This window comes from Daktulosphaira vitifoliae, unplaced genomic scaffold (assembly GCF_025091365.1).
Source record: "Daktulosphaira vitifoliae isolate Bord-2020 unplaced genomic scaffold, ASM2509136v1 Scaffold_5, whole genome shotgun sequence".
Lineage (NCBI taxonomy): Eukaryota > Metazoa > Arthropoda > Insecta > Hemiptera > Phylloxeridae > Daktulosphaira > Daktulosphaira vitifoliae.
In genome coordinates, this window is record NW_026099576.1 from 12,818,765 (window position 1) to 12,841,374 (window position 22,610).

The window sequence follows — 22,610 nt, forward strand, 5'->3', positions numbered from 1 at the left end:
ATTTATTATTGTTCCCTTATTATTAACGCGCTTACTTAATTAATTATAAATATTAGTCAGGCAAGGCTATTTATTCTTCATAGATTAACTCCATTAAAACACGTCATTACAAAATGTTGAATTTTTATAATTTTTAGTCTGGTTTCAAGTATTGTTGAACTAATTTTTAAGGTCAATAATTTAGGATGGTTTTGGGAGTATTTTGTACTACACACATTACTATCTATACTTTAAAATGACATAATCCCTTTAAAATTAAATCCAATGCAATAACAAATGGCAGCAAAAGTTTTAGTTTGTTCGGTTGTTGTTGTCGCGTTGGTTATTGTTTTTCTTATTGTTAGGCAAAAAGCAATTTAAATTTCGAGTGTATCGCAGGGCCAATACGCACTTGGTTTGTGAAAAATACCATGTATAGGCGAATGGATACCAATAAAATTAAATATCAGCAGTAGGGGCTATACGTTATTTTTGTATGTTTTCAGTGAAATTAAAGCAAGTTTTGATTTATGCGTCGACTACAGGCAGTTGGGGCGCGTACATACACGTGCTTTAATTTTTCGGAAATAATATGTAACACATAGCCAGTGGATTTATATCGAAAATGTTATTGTACTTGGTTGATTATTTTTTACTTGTTTGCTGTTTTAGTCATACTTTGGCCAAAAGTAAATGTACACATTATAAGTATTCAGCGTTTTAAAATCAATCGACTAATTGTGTTATTACGACAATGATTTATGAAGTCATTTATTGTCATTTGTAACTAAATGTAGCTATTGGGCAGCGAGTTCATAGTTTTTTTATATTATGTTACTTAAGTTTTTTTTTATACTTCAACATAAATAACAATAATTTATTTATACATGATACTCTCGATATGTGTTTAGCTTTTTTTATTATTATTTGATATTGGTTGTTTGTTTTGTGTCAAGGAGACTTTTAGTCATTTTTGGATTTAGTATTTTATCTCAATGTTTGCAGCATAAACGGAAATAAGTGGTTTTCAAATGTATAATCAAATTCATATTTTATTATCATTAAACGATGCGAGAGACTTTTGTTATATAGCTATTGCAATATGTTTTCCCAGTTATTCCATTTGGTTAGTAATGAAACCTTTGTTAATAAACATTGATTTGGATAAAATAAAATTTATCCTGAATAGTGTTTAATGGTGTATAAATATTGTGAATTGATTTTTATATGAAAAATTAAAAAAAAGTTTGAGTAACTTTTTTTAAATTTTTTGGGGCAGAATAAAATCGAGTTTTTTTTAATTTTATTTAGCGTATGCTATAAGAAGTTTATTGGTACTTCTTTACACACGTATGTTATACTTTATCCACGTCATTCTCGTGTGCCATATTTTAAGTCACCATAAACAAAATAATATAATAAAATACAATATAAATTATTATAATAACATAAGTATAATAGCATAGTAAACCGCACTACTGTGGCGTCGGCGGCGCCGCCATTGCCTCTTTTATTATTATTGCCATTAATATTTATGAGCAATGCGTTTACTGCATTAGTATATAGACTTTCATACAATCAGATGGGGCTGAATATAATACGTTTTTTCAACATTATTAAAGCTATTAATGATCTTTTTCAATATTCTATATATGCCTTGATAGAAATGTATTTATTTATTCAAAATAATATGGTTAAATATGAAATTTCTTTTTTATTACCTCAATGGCTTTCAAACAAGTAGTCAAACTGTAAAAACATTTTTAATAAATTTTAAACACGCATCCGATTGAATAAACCAAACGTTATCATGACAGTGACATAACTACAATTAAATAAATTAAAAACAAAATGATTTTTTTGGTTACTTAAAAAAAACTTATTCATAATTCAGATCTTGAACATTAAAATAAAATGAGATACTTGACACTGTTTAATATCTTTAAAATTCATTTTTAAGGTGTCACATTAAATCCAAGAAAACAATTCAACGTATTATTTTTTAACAAAACACACTCAATACAATTGTATAAATATTGGATTAAAACTTACAACACATAAAAATCAATTCACAATACTTATACACCATTAAACACTATTTAGGATAAATTTACAGCTGGGGTCCAAAAAGAGCGTTGCCAAAATAAGGAAAATTATCTATTACTCCGATAGATAATTTTCCTTAAATTACTAAGATCACTTAACTGTTACGAAACTTTATATTTATATGTTTATATTTTTATGGGCAAAAGGGAGTAACCCCTTTGTAAATAAATTTGATATATTTAATTTAAAATAATATTACGATATAAATTTTAGTTATAAGTTTAAAGAAAATTAACATTTTTATTTTTAAATCTTAAAAAACAAATAAAAGATTTAAAATTCGAAAATTTATCATCTTTAGAAACTTGTGTTTTAAATATTTAATGTCGGTGGTAACAATATTGAATATTGTTAGCAATAATATTTTATAATTTTGTAACTAGTTTTATTTTAATTATTCAAGTTGTCAAAAAATCTCGATTTTTATTATTTTATTAAATAAGTTAATTAGAAATACAAATAGAATACATATTGCTTAACAATAAATCAAGTAATTAAGGCCTAATATTAGTATGCCAATTTAATTTGTTGTGTATAGAAAATTGTAATATTTTATTTTACTCGTTATTGATTCTCTTCATCTGTGTCTGATAGTAAAAGTTATGAGCTCAATTGCCCGTCAAAAGATTATTTGTCCAAGTGAGATAATTCATCCTAATGTATGGTTTATGTCTCAATTGCAGTTTCTTTTACAATTGAAGAATCGATAAGGATTTAAATGAGTCCCTTGACAACTGTAAACAATATTCACTACTCCCTTATATGATTTTTTTGTGTAGTACATAAATTGAATACAATAACTTATCGTGGGTAAATTATACATGTAATCATGTTATCTACAATTTACCTCTATTCAGACTATTATAGTAGTTTTTTATTTTTGTTCATGGTATACCGTTTTCTACGAGGGTCAATTATATTTTAGCTTATATATTATTATTATGCAGTTTAATAATACAGTAGGATCGGATAACTGTCAAGATCAGTTCTCCTACTTAAAATAAACCAAAATAAGAGTTTACCAAAGCATTTTGTATAATACTATCTAATTTGTATCATTTGGTTCTCTATTATTTTTATATTCTCCTCTTTGGAACATAAAGCAATTACATAATAATTACTTATAGGCTATAAGTAACTTCTACTAATTATTAATATATACTATAAGTTGTATTATTCATTAAATACAAATAAATAAACTACACAAAAAGAATTTTGGCTCATTTTGGACCTCAGCTGTAAGTATCAGATAGATAGCGTTAATATCGCGTTGTTCTATCGGTTTAAAAAAATTATAAGCTAATCAAAATATGAGAACGGTTGATGTATGCGTAGATAATTTGGGAGATCGTCTTAAGTGGAAGTTTTGGGTAAGGGTGACCGATCCCAAGTAGTTAGTTTTGATAAAGCTGAGGAAAAAGAAGAAAAGATAAGCCAAACAAAATTTGCAATACAATTACTACATACTATATCTTATTTGGCGTTCATAAAAAAACGTAGCCGAAATTTTTTATTATGTGTTCTATATATTTGTATTAAATCTACGTTTATATGATACAATACGTTCCCGATTCACCGCTTTGATATATCATTTATTATGTGTAATAAAATGTTATATACAAAATTATAAATATATATATATATATATATATTTTAATTAATAATTTTTGTCATCAAGTATTCATTGTTTCTACTCTAATAACTGAAAATTTGACTTAAATTATGCTTAATACGTATTTTAACTATTATTTTGGAATCATTATACAATTAATGTGTTTGTAGTGCTAGACAAACAGTCAAGTGCATCCTTTTACTTAATCTGACAAAAATACTGTTTTCATTATGAGCACAGACGGATTCAGGTTTTGTTTATGTTCTATCTATTTTTAGTTCCCTAATGAAAATGGCTGGACCGTTTACTGTATAATTCTACACTTAGGTGTTTCCTATTTAGTATTGTTTAACTGAATTAGTAAAAAAAACAATTTCTTTGGCATTTTTAAAACACATTACATATCAAGTTTACGTCAATTAGTATGTATTACACACTGTGTAAAACTAATGAAAAAAAAAAATGAAATACCTATTATTAGATAAAATATTTTTTTCTGTATCCATTTTTAATTTTCTTTTATTGCACATTGGAGGTTTTTCACATCAAGCAACGTTTTGATAATCTTTTTTATCTTTTTATAATCTAAATTATTTTTCATTTTTGTACCCAAAAGATATCTAAAGGTGTGTTATGAATGATACATAAAATTGGCGACTTACAATGACTTGATAAGATACTAATGTTATTATTTTACATTTAAATTATTTCGGGAAAAATATAAGACATTTTTAAAATTTTGGTAGTTGAAGCACATCAACCAAAACTTAGAAAAAACGAATAATCACATGACGCTGTGTTAGAACTTTCTTTGAAGTTTAGTTAACGTTATAATGACATAACGTCATTTTGTTTGACATTTTAATATTGTCATTTTTGTCTTTCAATCATATTGAGTTTTTTATTTTAATTGAAAATGAAATAATCAATAAAAAACTGAGAGCCTAATGAAGATTATTAAATTTTAATCTCTAAAAAAATTATTAAAAATATATTTTGAGTTATGCCTCTAAAGATTATTATATGATTTTTCTTCCGTTTAAATTAATTTGGATTTGCTTGCGTTTTTTTATCCTTTGATAATATTGTTGAACAATGCGACTATGACTTATTATGTCGTGGGAATATTATATACTTTTATCTTTATACTTACGTAGTAAACATTTTAGTTGCATTATTATATTTTTATTTTTCGTATAATCTTTTTTATTCATATTTTGTAGCTTACTGTTCTTAATTCTCATGGGTGTATATATATATATATTGCGGGTATAGAAAAAGGTAATTCATTATTAAATAATTTATGGTCACTTGCGTATTCTCTTTCTATTATACTTTTAATTATTGTTATGATATTTAAAAACGATAAAAATTTAATGCAAATAAAGATTGCCACAAGCAATTTTCTTACTGTAAAGTGTAGGTCAAAAAAATTGTATTAAAATTCGTTTTCTTATAGACATAAAAAAAATGTCTACAATAACTCTAGTTTAGAATGTGTATTTTTTAATCATTCGTTATTTGTTTTGATTAAACTTAAATTATCTATTAAGTCGACATTGAATATTCTATATATGATTTAATAATAGGTTTTTACTGTTACTTTTAGATTGTCCAAACTCCCCATTTATGTCTTTCTTAATCATGTGAGGGTTTTGTTAAAGTTTAAGTATTATTAAAATTCAATCAATGAATGGATATGGTTATATTACTGACTAATTTGTGTAACTATGTTAGAAACTTCTATGGATTATATAGCTAATTAGAAAGTCCTATTAACGACAATGATAATCATTGCCCTTAAGATATTTGCAGTGCGATTCTATTATTTTGTGGACTACACTAGTGTTTTGTATCATATCATTGTGCATTTAGTTTGTTTATATTTCATTAGTCACGTGGTTAGGCTGTTTAGCCTGATTTACGCTTATTTGTTGATTTTCTAAAATTAATTCAACATTGTCGATTATTTGCTATTCATCCACAATTTTAGAGCATTTCGTCGTCCTTTACTCATATGTGGTTTATTTACATAGAGGTGCCCGCAATTTATTTGACTAAATCTTCTGTATTAAAGTACTTCTACTAGCGCTTTATGTGGTATTTTACAATATAAAATGCACAGTTCATTTTTATCAAAATATCACCATATCATTTTATTTTGAAATTTATTAAAATCATGGAGTGTGTGATAGGTGCATTTTATAACGATTCTTTAATATATATCAAAATACAAAATTATTTACATCTACTTATATAAAATATATTTTTATATGTTACTAAAATAAAATGTTTTATATAATAATGTTAATTAAGTTAATTAATTTTATTTTTCAGGTATGTTTGCAATATAAAGGTGTTATTTTTTTGAATATAATTACCTTTAACAACTGACTAATTAGAATAATCCTTAAAGTAATGAAAGAACGTTTACATTATTCCTTAATTTTAATTAGGAATTTTATTGTGAGTATAATACTAAGGTGAGATATACAAATATTTAGTTAATAATAACATATTTTACACTCATTTTGTGTATGTATTCATTTTTAAATGATAATATCTATTTGATTTATACAAATATTTTTTTGTTTCTACGAGTAATTATTTTTTTTTTTTAAACATTTTGTGAAGCAATTTCTCTGCTTGCATAAATTTTGAACGAATTATTATATTCAAAATTACATAGAAATTGTGCTTCAATAGTTTGTTGTCTTTGTAATTTTGGTCTTTAAATATATATATATATATATATATCAACTGTTTTCTGAAGAATTTTGTTAGTTTGTTTCAAACGACAGCCGCACCACAGTTTTTGGTCAAAAACTTTGGATTATATTATTGAATACAGACGAAAAGGGTCACGTCTCTAAAACAGTAACCAACACTTGTCATTTTAATTTGACGGATTAAAAGATTTAATTATTTCACTTGATGAGATTATATAATTTTAAAGAGTTCGCGTGTCTGAATCTATAAGATGCTAATACATATTGTCTTTTTAGAAAAGATAATATCTACGTTTGTTTTTATAGTCTCTTTATCAGATATTATAACAATATTTTTTTATGGAACAGAAGAAATATTCATCATTCTTGTTTAAAAAAGTTGTGTATTTTTAAAAATAATATCTTTATTATGGTTTTCTTACAAATTATGATGCAATTCAATAATTATAAATTATAAATATAGATAATCGTGAATGAAAGATCGTTAAAATAAATCGTACAAGTAAAAAATCGTTTTCATACTCTCGTTATCACGTACAGATCTCTCTAGACTGTAGAAAAATGACAATAATGCTGATTGACCTTGGAAACCGTTTATCTGGAATCGTGTCATCTTCAAATTATTTAAATATACTTACAGTACAATTGGTGAATTTGGTAAAATGTGTAACTTTTAGTGACATTTTTAAGAGTTTTAAATATTACATTGATTGTAAGTCATGCAAATTCTTCAGTAAGGTCTTTACATAACGCCCATCATGACTTATAAAATGTTCAGTGTAGGTTTTATTGTTAAATTATTTCAATTTAAATCTTCTTACGTTTTCTTTAAAATATAATATTTGTGTTAATTAATTGCCACAATAACGTGTGCTGTATAATGTCATTAAATTGGATTTTAAGCATCTCAATGTATATGCTTCGAAAGTTATGAATCATAACATGTTTTTGTCCTTATTTTATCGAGACGAAAAAGTTGATGATATAGCACGTCTATTATTACATGTTTTAATTATTTAATGTGATGAATTATATCGATATATTGCTATTAATAATTAAAATAAAATGCGAAAACGATCTAGGTGATTTCTAGAAGTAGTTACACAGTTAACGAAATACTGTTTTCTCTGGAAATGTTCGTTAATGTTTAATCAGTTTTAAAAGATTTTTCGTGGAATAGTTAGTTAAAATGTTTCATTGTTTAAAGAATAACATTTTTTACGTTCGATAAAAAAATCTTTATCTGCCTTAACTTATTTATACATTAAAAATCTTTTTATTTATTTTTTTGATTGCGTAATGACTTTAACCTCTCATTGCACACGCCATTCTTTTAGTAAACAAAGCAACGCGTAGTGGCTAAAATGTCATAGTTTTATAGATTTTAATTCCATTGATGCGGGTGCTCCCTCGTTGAGAAAGAATAATATTATAAAAATTTATCCTAATCGAACGGTTGAACAAAGTGAACCGAGATAATTACTATTCTGCCATCTCGCGTTTTGTCTGTAAGTCGATGTCTCTAGGGATCAAAGGAGCTACTCTTGAGTATTGTATATTCTGACCTGAATTTATGCATGTATATATCTACTAAGTAGGACGGCTACTTTCAATTTAATTAATTGACCATTTAATTCATTAAATGAAAAAAAGAGGGATGATCTCTTTTTTTCACGATGAAAGATGAAGGGGCTAGTAACATTAATAAAAAATATTAAATAGAAGTTAGATAAAGTTTAAACTTAAATAACTTCTTTATTTTTTATAATTATTCAAATTTAATAGTCGATGCCTAACTTGATCATAATAATTATTTGTATGAATTTGGCCCACTTTAAATATAGGTATAAAATAATATAAATTATCAGATCGTACAATTTAATATTTTAGATAATTAAAAATTTGGTGATCAGGGGTTTTATTATTCTCAAACAATCTAAACGTAGTTTTTATTTCTATGACGAAGATTTTAAGTTTTCTTAAGTGTTAATTGATGATTAATTATAATCATAATATCGATTTTGCATTCATACTTTATACAATTAATTATTAATTTTATTATTCATAGAATTACAACAAACTTTATATTGTATTGTCATAATATTATACAGGAAATGGCTCATTTGTTTTTTTGTATGTATTTTGCTGATAGAATCGATACATGATCGTGTGTTTAATGTACGTTACGTTAAATTATACTGTTACTGTACCACCAGTGTAGTCAAATAAACTTTTTACGACACTCTTGACCTCTAAATTTCCGTTATATCTTTTAAATGCTAATTTTGTTTACTATCTATTACTTATTTCAGTTACTTAAAATTCTACATTTACGACACCGTCGAGGACGGTATTGGGCCGTTACATACTCTGTTTCACGGTGCCCATTAATTGCTGTTCTCATATTCTGTAACTTTATACATAATGGTTTTATTCATACTTAAGACGTCAATAATATTTAAATACGTACACTGGTTGAAAAAATAAAACTTGTAACATTTTTTACTAGCTTATTTTACATTCATCTATTATTACTTTATCTATTAATAGATTGACTGTATTATTAAAAATAGAAATACACTTTCTGTTTAAAGCTCTAACCCCATGAAATACCTAGTGACTTTAGAAATCACGATCCTAAATTACATTCAGAGGTTAGCCAACCGTCGCATAGTGGACGTTGTCAAAATCGTTGTTACTGAACTTGTGGTTGCCTACCGTTTTCGCCGCAAAATTCTTAGTGTGAACCCATCAAATGTATTATTTACTTGAGTTTGAAAAATCACCAAAACGATACAGAAAAGTTTTGAATGTTGACAGTATAACTATAAATATTTTAAAAGAAAAACTGTTTTTCGTTTTAACATGTGTCGTTTAAAAGAAAACCATTATTTATAGTTTATAAAGATGTAAAAATTACAGTTTCAGAACATAGATGTTCTAGTACTTAAAAGTCGACCTTAGTTTACATTTTTTACGTCTGGCATAGCGAAAAATAATACTCAGAGTACGCTATGGTAGAATTTCAATTTTTTAAAAAATGATAATTTTATGTTTGAGTGAACTTAGTTAAAAAATTTTTATTTGAAAATATTTTTATAGCGACACCTGCATTAGCCTAAAAAGTTAAAAGAAAATTTACCTGTTTATTGATTTTTAAGCATTATTCCTACTCGTCTCATAAAAACTTCATAGTATTATTTTTGTAATTTAATTGTTTATTCGATATTTATATCCTATATCGTAATTAAATAATGTAACACGATATATTATTTATTAAAACATTAATTAAACTTTTATTTTTATCATTTATTAAGTATTTATCAAATATATTAACGTGTTTATACACAGATTACTTATTTTAGTTGATTAATATTAGAATAAAATCTAAATTCACTTGAATTGCTGATATTATTTTCTAGAACCAAAGCAGAAGCTATTAACAGTTACATTTATAATGTTACGGAAAATTTGTATAGCAAATCCCACGAGACATAAACCATTTCTGTGGAACAACTAGATATTATTTTAGTGCAGTTTCTAATGTTCTGCTTAGGGCAATTATGTCGAAATTTACCGAAGGTTTAAACGAAGAACTTTGGTGAAAACGAATTTAGTATAAAATTTATATAAATTAGAGGATTGTTGGTCACCAAAATTATAATTATTTAAACTAATTATGTGTATAATTATTCATTTGAGAAAAATCATATAATACTTTGAACTCAAATTTTGGATAACAGACTAAAAAACTTTTTAATATTCATTTATTGGAAAAGAATTTTGTTAAGTTGAGAGTTGTTTTTTTTATTTGTTATTATTTAAGAAAGTTTCAAGTACACTTTTTCACTTTTTATGAAAAAGCTATTTGTTCGATAATTTTTATTTTATTATAACTAAAACAGACATTCAGTTTAATTTAGACAGCCATTTACGAATCATAAATAAACTGAGAACCGTTATGTGTTCATAGAGAATACTTCCAATATCTATCGATAACCTATTTTAATTCAATCGACCTGAAGGTTAATGTATTTATAATCTTCTCATACTTATATTAAACTTATTTCTACTACCAGTGTAGTGAAAATGAAGTTATAAAAGTATCATGTTACAAAATGTGGCTGTGTATACTTCGTTTTATACAGAATATATATATTCTTATTGTGTATATGTACAATAATGCGGCCTCCCGTATTCTTCTTGTGTACTCATTCTAGAATAACAACAACAAAACTGAACTCTACCACATAATACTTAAAAATTGTCTATGTTTATCAAAAATGATCATAACTCTTGAACACAGTTTTTATGCACGGTCGCCGAGCATAAATATTTATGTTGTTTAACTTAGAGTAATTGGAAATTCTGTGTAAAACGTGTTGGCATTTAATTGGGTGTCGCTAGTGCATCTCAGCTTCGCCGTCTCGTGTAATTGAGTATTCCCCTTTAACATGATATATATATATAATAATACACAATACAAATATAAAGTAAGGTGATACTGATAAGAACAAGTAACTAAATTAAATTTCATTCTTTTTTTCAATTTCTTTGTTAATAAAACAAATTAATAATTAATTATGTTAAAGTTTAGCCATTAAACATTTTTAGGGTATGGGAATTTTTAAAAACACTAAGACTCAAAACAAAAACACATTTTTGAAAATATGGTACTATTATATTTATATTAACTAAGAAATCTGAAATATAAATATAGAATATTTTTGACTGTGTAGAGTGAATGAAATAAGTGTCAAAATTTTGAGTGTGTCTATGTATAAAGTATACAGTAATTAAGGAAACGGATTTCTGTTGTTGTCATTGTTTGTAACAATTGACCTGTTGCCTTACTTACTGAACTCTCTGTATAAGATAGTATTTTGAAATATTTTCTTCTTTTATGTTTTATTTTATGCTTGAACAAATTAATAAATAATTCTTTGTAATTTTTACAACAACTACCAAAACATACAATCAAACATTGTCACCACCGAAGATATTTTATGTAAAAATTAAATTATCTTTTCTTTTTTTTTTCAAATTTTTAACAATCTATATCATCAATATATATTGTATAACTACAATATTTTTGTGTTAATTTCAACATCACAAAACGTAGGTCTCAGTGTTCCATTAAAACTACATGAATTGTTGGGACATAGTGAGAAAATTATCCAATGCCATTTTAATCCCAATCATTTCTCTCTTCTCATCTTCGTTTATAACTTTATTGACTTATTTCTGGAAAGTATTACTAATAGTAATTACTTGCCTTATATAGTACTTGTATATTGAATGCTGAGATAATTATCAATATGCTCATTGTTTATACGAATAAATTAATCGAAACTGGTTATTTTTATTTCTGTTGATTATTGCTATTCTATTATTCTAATATAAACCATATAAATCTTCCATATTATCGACAATAATATTTTTCAAGAATATGCTCAGAATTTTTCATGTCACTGCTTACTTCATAGTGTTACATAATTTTTGTAAAAGATTTATTCTGGATTTTTACTGTTTAGTTGGATTCTCGATATTATTTGACGAAAAAATCAATTATTCTACCAACTAAATATAATTTCTTTAATCGTTGTCGATATTTGTTATAATTTTTATCATATATTTCATTTTTATTTTAACGAAGTTGATTCATGTCATAGAATGTCATTTGATCATTTCGACTGAAACCATTGTTCGGATCATTGTACCCCGACAAACACTAGAAATCAAAAAGTGGTATTGTATTATTTTTGTTATTACTATTATTACTACAATAAATTTTCTATACAAAATACAATAACTGTACACAAAAGGAAGAACGATTCTGATATTTTGTCGAATGCATGAAGATGTATTCATATTCTGTTAGATATTTTTAAGTAGTAATTATAATATTTTAACCAGCATACGGAATTTACCTCTGCAATTTTAAGATTGAAGATAATAATGTGCATTGTATAATCACAGGATTTTAACTAATATGTATCTAATAATTATGTGTTTTATGATGTAAAAATAATGTACGCCATTTAACAAAAACGGAAAATAGTTTCAGAATGTAAAAGATTCTTGAAAGTAAATGAAATAACCCTACTAGATAGAAGTTCTCTTTTCTGAACACAACAAAATAACATCTATTTTTATGTAATATTGAATCGGTCTCCTGTTGTTGTTCTCTTGTGCAAAAACAACTTCCTTGACCGGATAAAATATCATTGGACGTAAGCCAAGCTTTACAAAAATATATTGTACTCGCTTTAATAATGAGCTCATATTATTAGATTCTAATCAAAGATCGACTGCTGCGGGTGTGTTCTGCCCGAAAATATTGTTTACCTTCTAAATTTCTATCCTTAACGTTTTTCTATTGTAAAAAATAAAATATACTATACTATAAACGGAGAAGAATAGTTTACCACTACCATAAAATTTAACGTAGACATAAATATCAAAAGTATATGATTATCAACGACGAGTCATTAAACGAAATGATTTTAACAAAAGGTTGTGATGACAATGGGGATTTGATGTAACTCGCGTTTCACATAACACACTTTCAATGTTATAAGGTCGAATACAGTATTATAATGGCCCCAAACTAGGTCTATTTTACAGGGTGCTCCGTTTATCGAAACCCTTCTTAATTACTTATAAAATAAAAATAATTTTAGTTATATTTTTTTGGTTTGTTTATTTTTTCACATGACAACTAACGTATNCTTATTTTTTCAAATGACAACTAACGTATTTAACTAGCTAGAAAATAGAAAATGATCTAATTTAAGAAAATAACTGTTCGATGATAATTTTTGGACCAGTACTTCAGAAGTATTTAGCATTTTAAAATATAGAATATAGGTAAAGCGTGAACATAACAATTTTTATCATTTATTGCCCGCGCTCATTTTACCTAGGCATAAAAATGTTAATAATTTCCGAAATACTGATCCAAGTGTTACTATTGACCAGTAATTTTCTTAAAATAGAAAATGATCTACAGAATGTTAAAAAATAAAGACATTAAAAAACCGTTTTCTTACTTAGTGAACACTTTATGTATCTGAATTTGTGGCTATAATAACTATTTTAATATTTTGAGTACGGTAAAAAGTTTCTGTTGGTAAAATCATTGAATATTTTGAGTAATTATTTCATTTAAACGTCTGTACTTGCAAGAAAAATCAAAAAGTTTATAACATGTATTTTATAAACTACCAAAATCGCGTTTTAATTATCTTACTATTACTTTAAAAATTGTCTAACAAATCTAACGTTTTAATTAATTAATTAATTCTGATTTTGTCATATTGTGCGTAATATTAAGATTTATGTTTAGAGTTTGTTGTATCTAAAATCGTCATTTATGTAAATATATCTCAGACAACATTTAACTTTTTATTTTTCTCGATAAATGAGTAGAGACTAAATTTTTTATTTGACGCAGATTAGAGCAGAGGTTATGCTCAGCGTTTAATTTACTTTTGCATAATTTTATTCACTTGATTATGAAGCATTTCCGCGGAAACAATCTCACATTTTTTGTGTGTTCTAATACGTTGTTGAGAATCTCGTTTATATTGATGCTGTGCTCGTCTTCAAATTTTACCAAGTGTTTACTTCTTAATCCAACAGACTTAAAATCCTCTCAAGAGTGTTGTTTAAACTAATTAATTTTTCTATAGTAAAGAAATTTAACCGGTAGCCGGTAAATAAGACTACCGCAGGGTAAGAAACACGATAAATAGGAACGGTATAATCCATAAGGTAAATAATATCGTTGGCCCCGGTGGACTACGATAAATCACAAAAATGAACTGCAGGTCATAACAAGATTACCGTTTAAAAATTAATTAAATTACTTCACGTAAAAACATTATATAAGAAGAATGGAGAACGATTGCGTTTATTTTAAAATTTGGTGGTGTAATACTTTAGAATTGATAAAAGTATATATTACTATACGCATACATTTTATTGTCTATTAATTATAGGTACGGTCATATAAGATAATGTAAAAAAATCTATGAAAAAATACAAACTTAAATTTAGACAACCAAATTATGCTATTAATAATTTATCTAAAATCTATCAAAGTCAGCTACCATATTATTTTGAGGGGCCGCTGATGCCATTGAAGGATATCCTACCCCATCAACAAGGGTCTTTAAATACGTTTCTCACTTAATCTAAGTTTNAACGGGTCTTTAAATACGTTACTCACTTAATCTAAGTTTTAACTTCCGTATTATTTAAGATAATTTCTGTGAAGATATTATGTAATAGAAAAAAAAATTAAGTTATCTGAAAACGTACACACATGAGACTTCATACATTAATTATTTTCTGCTATAATTTTGATAAATGGTGTGAATCTTATAATTTGAATCGTTGCAATAATTATTATTTCAAATAAAATGTTAACACTAATAGTACTGTTATCAATCTAATAAATTAATTGCATTACGTCGAGTATTAAAAAAACTAAATATAATTATTTCAAAAGTTTAAAACCATAATTTTGTTTTTGAATAAAAAATATTAGTATATTAAATATGTTAGTATTTTAATATTAGTTTGAAATTTTATTACTATCATATATTTTGATTATACGAACATTTAGGAGGGACTATAAATGTAGCGTCAATCGTGGTTTAGATGAGAGAAAATAGACTTCAATAGTTTGGTCATGTTATGTGGATAGATGAATCAGAAGCTGTAAAAATAGTTATGGAAATGAATGTTGAGGGAAGAAGAGATAAAGAAAAACTAAAAAAGATAGAGATGTTACTGAATGCGTTATGAGAAGGGTTGATGTGTGCGTAAATGATGTCTGCGACCGTGTTAAGTGGAAGTTTAGGATAAGGGTTGCCGACCCCAAGTAATTGGGATAAAGGTGAGGAAAAAGAATATATTAGTTATAATAATATTGCCAAAGATATCAAATTTATGCGAATATTGTTTAAATATGTTTGTAATTTTTAGTATTATATATTTTAATTTATTATTAGGTTTTCTTAATTATTTTATTTTAGTAAAAGTGATTCACTCTTATAAAAATAAAATTGTTTACCATTTTGAACTAAACATTTTTATTTTCATTTTTATTACTTGACTGTAAGATTCAATAGAACAAACATCAGGATTTATCAAATTGACTTAAAACCTTATTTGTTTTATAACGTACTATATATTAGAATACAACTAAATCTATTATAAGTGATACTATAATAATAATTGTAATAGTGATATTGTAATAAGTAATTATTTCTTCTTACCTTTACATAAATCGGCTACTTGTGTTTAGCTGCATTATCGAATTATAACTATCTTTGGAATATTAAGCAGAAAACTATTAACAAACCGAATATTTCGTCAACATGTGTATATTATGTTATTTACATTTTTATGTCATTATCATGAAGTCTAAACAAGCGATTATATTCATTTATTTGTGTTGTGATGTGTTCACTGACGAAATAGTTATGATGTGGAATTTCGTTATAAATGTTGATTAATTAGTGACACTTTATATATTTTCATTTATGGTTTGTTTTATTAACAAAAAATAGTTATATATTTGATTAATCATCAAAATCGAACAAGAATATTGTACTTAACCAAGTTAGATGCGTCAAATAATAAAATTGTTTAAACAAAGCATATTGACACCGAATAAATACGTTTTATTTCCAACGACCTATACATTTTGGAAAATAGTTATTTATAAATATTACATGTGAATTTTTCTGACACATGACAACGGTTCAATCCAATATTTAGATTCTCCTACAATGTAGTACCAAAATTATTATATAATTGAGAAATTTATATGAACAGGGACTAATGAAATTTTCATTATTTTAGAATCGTTATTTTCTTTAATATTTTCGTATTTATTATTTTTATAGTCGTTTTATATGGTACTTTTTTTATAAGTGTTTTAATTATCGAAAATATTAATAATCCATATATTTCTATTAAATATCCTAAAAATTGAAATGATACCGATGTTAAAAAAAACATAGTTTCAGACTCCTATAAACTAGTTATCATTAATTTAACTCTAATTAAATATATACCTTTGATACAAAGCATACAAAATCGTTATATTGAACTTATTCCAACAAAAATCTGTGGATGCATTATTGCGATATTAAATGTGATATAAAATTTAATATAAATTTAACTACAACAACACAATTATACAAATTGGATTTTAATAACCACACTGGTTAAGAATATTATTAATTATGTTGTATGTACAGAATATATCAAATACAATAGACAATTTTTATAGATAATTTATAACAATTGGATCAAAATTATTTTGATTCAATTGTTATTTTGCTGTAATTTTTATTAAACAATTTCTGTACCGTTATTTTACATTTATAGCATAGTTTAACTTCAATGCTTAGTTGAAATTGATTATTATTGATTTTAATTTGACGCGTTTTTTTTTATCATTATACACGATTACTCCTCCGCTTCTACTGTACTGATATTGCTCAATGATACATCACGAGATCGCAAAACTTATCTAGTCGGAGCTAACAGCCCCATAATTTTAAAATATTTCCTAGGATCTGTGTAATAAAAAAAAATAGAAAAAAAACACAATTGTTACTTTCAAATATTGATCAATAAAAAACTATGAAAATTCCACTATTCAACTACGTTAGATTTCAACTTCACTTAACTTTGTATTATTTGTTGTCAATAAGAAAAAAAGTAATTAAAATAATTAATTCTTAGTATTTTCAAAATTTTCAAATAACAATTTTGCGACGCAAGTTATGTCATATTGCTCTTAAATTTATAGGGACAAAAATAATTTTAAGACAAGAATTTATTGAGTTACAAGTATTTTAATAAAAAAAATTATATATATCTAAATGCTTATGTATAATATTTTAGGGGTTGACCTAGCCTAGGGGTAGAGATATAGGTTTCGACGCACAGTATCCCGCGTTTGATACTTAGGGTGCCAACAAGATTTTTCTTGTGATTTTCCATTGGTGGTCTCTGGTGCAAGTCCGTTTTAAACCCGTTCCGTCCTACATTGTCATAGCCAAGAATCATCCCTAACATGTAAAAGAGGTCCACCGCCATCTATTGCATGTTATTTTCGGCAAATATAACAATGTAAAACTGATTATTTTATATATAGATATTATGATATGTATTGTGAAAGTAATAGAGATTTAAAACGTCCTGAAAATTATACTGAGCTCAGCTTAAAATTTTTTTTGAAAAGTAAAAAAAATTTATTTAAAAAATGTATAAATAGGCTGTTGGTTATTTTAACACTAGCACAATTTCTCATAAAACAATATTGTTTTGTAATTTTTTTTATTTTTTGATTTTATTGGTTATACATGTATACAATTATCTGTTAAAAATATATTTTATGTCAATTCTATATACCTTATTAGGGAAAATTTAATATTTCATATAAGCATGTATAATTAATTAGCGTAAATTAGTTTATAGTTACATATTTAAAAAAATGACTGTTTGGAAACAACGTTTTATACCACGGCAAGGGGAAAAGTTAATAGACATATACATTGATAAAAATTACAGCACCCACAACTTACCGCCAGTTATAATTTAAAATTTTGAAATACTGGTCAAATAATCGACCAGTCTATTTCTTAATTACATAATTTTATATTTTATTAGTTAACTGCTATGTATTTTACTATTAAAAAAAATTAATGTGACATCCTTATCTAACTAATAAAAGGTAAACATAGAAATTATTTTACAATAAACAAATGAAAATACATTTGTAACTAACAAACACAAGAAAAAAATAATTATTTTAAGATAAATCAAGTGGCTACCATTAAAAGAATTGTCATGTTAAAAATTAATTAATAGCTAATCATCAAATATATAAAAATTAGATACAAAAACTAAAAACATTAATTGAGTTTTCATCAACGAAAATATACAATAGTTTTTCAGTTGAAATACCTATAATACAATAGGAAAATTAACTAAATACAATTTTAATTAAGTGTTTAAATAATTAATATAAAAATTTTTGTTATATTTTATTTAACTTATAAATACATACATAAATATAATATTAAATGATTAAAATATTTGTTGTGCATAACTGCTATTAAATATTTATGTACATAAGTTAATAATTTCTCTATAAACTTAAAAAAACCATAATTTAGTAATGAATACCATGCAATTAATTTTTTTTTTGTCAAACATCAAACATATTTAATCAAAATTAATATCGAGCAAATAACCATTAGTCTAGTATTGAAAACTATATAACGCATTATGCATTACAAAATATTCAATTTATTTCATATACAATAATATAGATCTAATATAAAATAGAAATAATATGCACTCAATAAAAATGTTCACTATCAGTGTTATTCTGNAATAAAAATGTTCACTATCAGTGTTATTCTGCTTTCAACCGTAAGTACTTCATAAAAAACAATATAATATTTAACTCCAATATTATTCTTATCATTTTTAATTAATCATCAGGTATTAAGAAATACAGAGACTTACCCAACAAGTTATTCTAACTTGTCGGGTAGCTCATCGAATGTAACACCTGTTACTACGTCTAGCGGTGAAGATATTTTTGATGTTTTTACGGCCTACCCGGAAGAAACACTATCTACCTTTTTCGAAGAGAAGGGCTTGACTGAATTAGAAAAATTGTACACTAGTTACAATTCATCAAAAACGTCTGAAACCGAAACGGCATTTAAAGATTATTTGTATCAATACTATACAAACAACGATAGTCTGGACACCGATATTAACGATCTGAAAGAATGCAAAACAAATGGCTCAACTTCATCCAGCTCAAATTCTAGCTCTACTAGTAAATCTACCGAAAGCAGCTCTAGTTCATTATCAAATGTAACACCTGTTACTACGTCTAGCGGTGAAGATATTTTTGATGTTTTTACGGCCTACCCGGAAGAAACACTATCTACCTTTTTCGAAGAGAAGGGCTTGACTGAATTAGAAAAATTGTACACTAGTTACAATTCATCAAAAACGTCTGAAACCGAAACGGCATTTAAAGATTATTTGTATCAATACTATACAAACAACGATAGTCTGGACACCGATATTAACGATCTGAAAGAATGCAAAACAAATGGCTCAACTTCATCCAGCTCAAATTCTAGCTCTACTAGTAAATCTACCGAAAGCAGCTCTAGTTCATTATCAAATGTAACACCTGTTACTACGTCTAGCGGTGAAGATATTTTTGATGTTTTTACGGCCTACCCGGAAGAAACACTATCTACCTTTTTCGAAGAGAAGGGCTTGACTGAATTAGAAAAATTGTACACTAGTTACAATTCATCAAAAACGTCTGAAACCGAAACGGCATTTAAAGATTATTTGTATCAATACTATACAAACAACGATAGTCTGGACACCGATATTAACGATCTGAAAGAATGCAAAACAAATGGCTCAACTTCATCCAGCTCAAATTCTAGCTCTACTAGTAAATCTACCGAAAGCAGCTCTAGTTCATTATCAAATGTAACACCTGTTACTACGTCTAGCGGTGAAGATATTTTTGATGTTTTTACGGCCTACCCGGAAGAAACACTATCTACCTTTTTCGAAGAGAAGGGCTTGACTGAATTAGAAAAATTGTACACTAGTTACAATTCATCAAAAACGTCTGAAACCGAAACGGCATTTAAAGATTATTTGTATCAATACTATACAAACAACGATAGTCTGGACACCGATATTAACGATCTGAAAGAATGCAAAACAAATGGCTCAACTTCATCCAGCTCAAATTCTAGCTCTACTAGTAAATCTACCGAAAGCAGCTCTAGTTCATTATCAAATGTAACACCTGTTACTACGTCTAGCGGTGAAGATATTTTTGATGTTTTTACGGCCTACCCGGAAGAAACACTATCTACCTTTTTCGAAGAGAAGGGCTTGACTGAATTAGAAAAATTGTACACTAGTTACAATTCATCAAAAACGTCTGAAACCGAAACGGCATTTAAAGATTATTTGTATCAATACTATACAAACAACGATAGTCTGGACACCGATATTAACGATCTGAAAGAATGCAAAACAAATGGCTCAACTTCATCCAGCTCAAATTCTAGCTCTACTAGTAAATCTACCGAAAGCAGCTCTAGTTCATTATCAAATGTAACACCTGTTACTACGTCTAGCGGTGAAGATATTTTTGATGTTTTTACGGCCTACCCGGAAGAAACACTATCTACCTTTTTCGAAGAGAAGGGCTTGACTGAATTAGAAAAATTGTACACTAGTTACAATTCATCAAAAACGTCTGAAACCGAAACGGCATTTAAAGATTATTTGTATCAATACTATACAAACAACGATAGTCTGGACACCGATATTAACGATCTGAAAGAATGCAAAACAAATGGCTCAACTTCATCCAGCTCAAATTCTAGCTCTACTAGTAAATCTACCGAAAGCAGCTCTAGTTCATTATCAAATGTAACACCTGTTACTACGTCTAGCGGTGAAGATATTTTTGATGTTTTTACGGCCTACCCGGAAGAAACACTATCTACCTTTTTCGAAGAGAAGGGCTTGACTGAATTAGAAAAATTGTACACTAGTTACAATTCATCAAAAACGTCTGAAACCGAAACGGCATTTAAAGATTATTTGTATCAATACTATACAAACAACGATAGTCTGGACACCGATATTAACGATCTGAAAGAATGCAAAACAAATGGCTCAACTTCATCCAGCTCAAATTCTAGCTCTACTAGTAAATCTACCGAAAGCAGCTCTAGTTCATTATCAAATGTAACACCTGTTACTACGTCTAGCGGTGAAGATATTTTTGATGTTTTTACGGCCTACCCGGAAGAAACACTATCTACCTTTTTCGAAGAGAAGGGCTTGACTGAATTAGAAAAATTGTACACTAGTTACAATTCATCAAAAACGTCTGAAACCGAAACGGCATTTAAAGATTATTTGTATCAATACTATACAAACAACGATAGTCTGGACACCGATATTAACGATCTGAAAGAATGCAAAACAAATGGCTCAACTTCATCCAGCTCAAATTCTAGCTCTACTAGTAAATCTACCGAAAGCAGCTCTAGTTCATTATCAAATGTAACACCTGTTACTACGTCTAGCGGTGAAGATATTTTTGATGTTTTTACGGCCTACCCGGAAGAAACACTATCTACCTTTTTCGAAGAGAAGGGCTTGACTGAATTAGAAAAATTGTACACTAGTTACAATTCATCAAAAACGTCTGAAACCGAAACGGCATTTAAAGATTATTTGTATCAATACTATACAAACAACGATAGTCTGGACACCGATATTAACGACCTGAAAGAATGCAAAACAAATGGCTCAACTTCATCCAGCTCAAATTCTAGCTCTACTAGTAAATCTACCGAAAGCAGCTCTAGTTCATTATCAAATGTAACACCTGTTACTACGTCTAGCGGTGAAGATATTTTTGATGTTTTTACGGCCTACCCGGAAGAAACACTATCTACCTTTTTCGAAGAGAAGGGCTTGACTGAATTAGAAAAATTGTACACTAGTTACAATTCATCAAAAACGTCTGAAACCGAAACGGCATTTAAAGATTATTTGTATCAATACTATACAAACAACGATAGTCTGGACACCGATATTAACGACCTGAAAGAATGCAAAACAAATGGCTCAACTTCATCCAGCTCAAATTCTAGCTCTACTAGTAAATCTACCGCTAGCAGCTCCTTTGCAACCACATATTTTAATTGATTCATTTTCCAATTGATTTTTTATTAATTAAAAGAATAGGTGTTGTAATGCAATTCCATTTCTTTTATTTATTATATAATAAATTATCTTTGAGAATCGTTATGAATTTGTCTCTTATTTTTAGTTTTATATCGAACTGATTGTGTTTTTTATTGATTTTTTAACCTTTAGATTATCATTTGCGCTATAAGGTTTTTTACCCACTGCATACTGTGGTTGTTGGAAAGTCAGTTAATTAATTATGTTTTTATTACATTAATTTTAAATTTTAGATTTGGTGCATAAGATGGTTTAAATGGCATATTATGACATTTTTGTAGTTTTATTGTATAATTGAGTCTATAAATATAATAGAGTTAATCAAA

General features: G+C 26.8%; 2 protein-coding genes and 1 long non-coding RNA gene across 3 annotated transcripts; 2 read left to right on the top strand and 1 right to left on the bottom strand.

Annotated features, from left to right (window-relative positions):
• Nucleotides 1-11,085: 11,085 nt before the first annotated feature.
• LOC126908159 (uncharacterized) lies at nt 11,086-15,977 on the bottom strand. The gene is made up of 2 exons (XR_007704719.1): nt 15,714-15,977; nt 11,086-12,157 (listed from the first exon to the last, which is right to left on the bottom strand). It is a non-coding gene; the product is annotated as an uncharacterized LOC126908159 (long non-coding RNA).
• Nucleotides 15,978-18,727: 2,750 nt separating this feature from the next.
• Nucleotides 18,728-22,347, top strand: LOC126908115 (serine-rich adhesin for platelets-like). The gene is made up of 3 exons (XM_050689997.1): nt 18,728-18,819; nt 18,852-18,891; nt 18,964-22,347. The coding sequence occupies exons 1-3, from the start codon at nt 18,812-18,814 to the stop codon at nt 22,243-22,245; spliced, it is 3,330 nt and encodes a 1,109-aa protein (XP_050545954.1). The 5' UTR covers nt 18,728-18,811; the 3' UTR covers nt 22,246-22,347.
• LOC126908185 (uncharacterized protein DDB_G0271670-like) lies at nt 18,859-20,635 on the top strand. The gene is made up of 3 exons (XM_050690097.1): nt 18,859-18,891; nt 18,964-20,469; nt 20,543-20,635. The coding sequence occupies exons 1-3, from the start codon at nt 18,859-18,861 to the stop codon at nt 20,633-20,635; spliced, it is 1,632 nt and encodes a 543-aa protein (XP_050546054.1).
• Nucleotides 22,348-22,610: the final 263 nt, after the last annotated feature.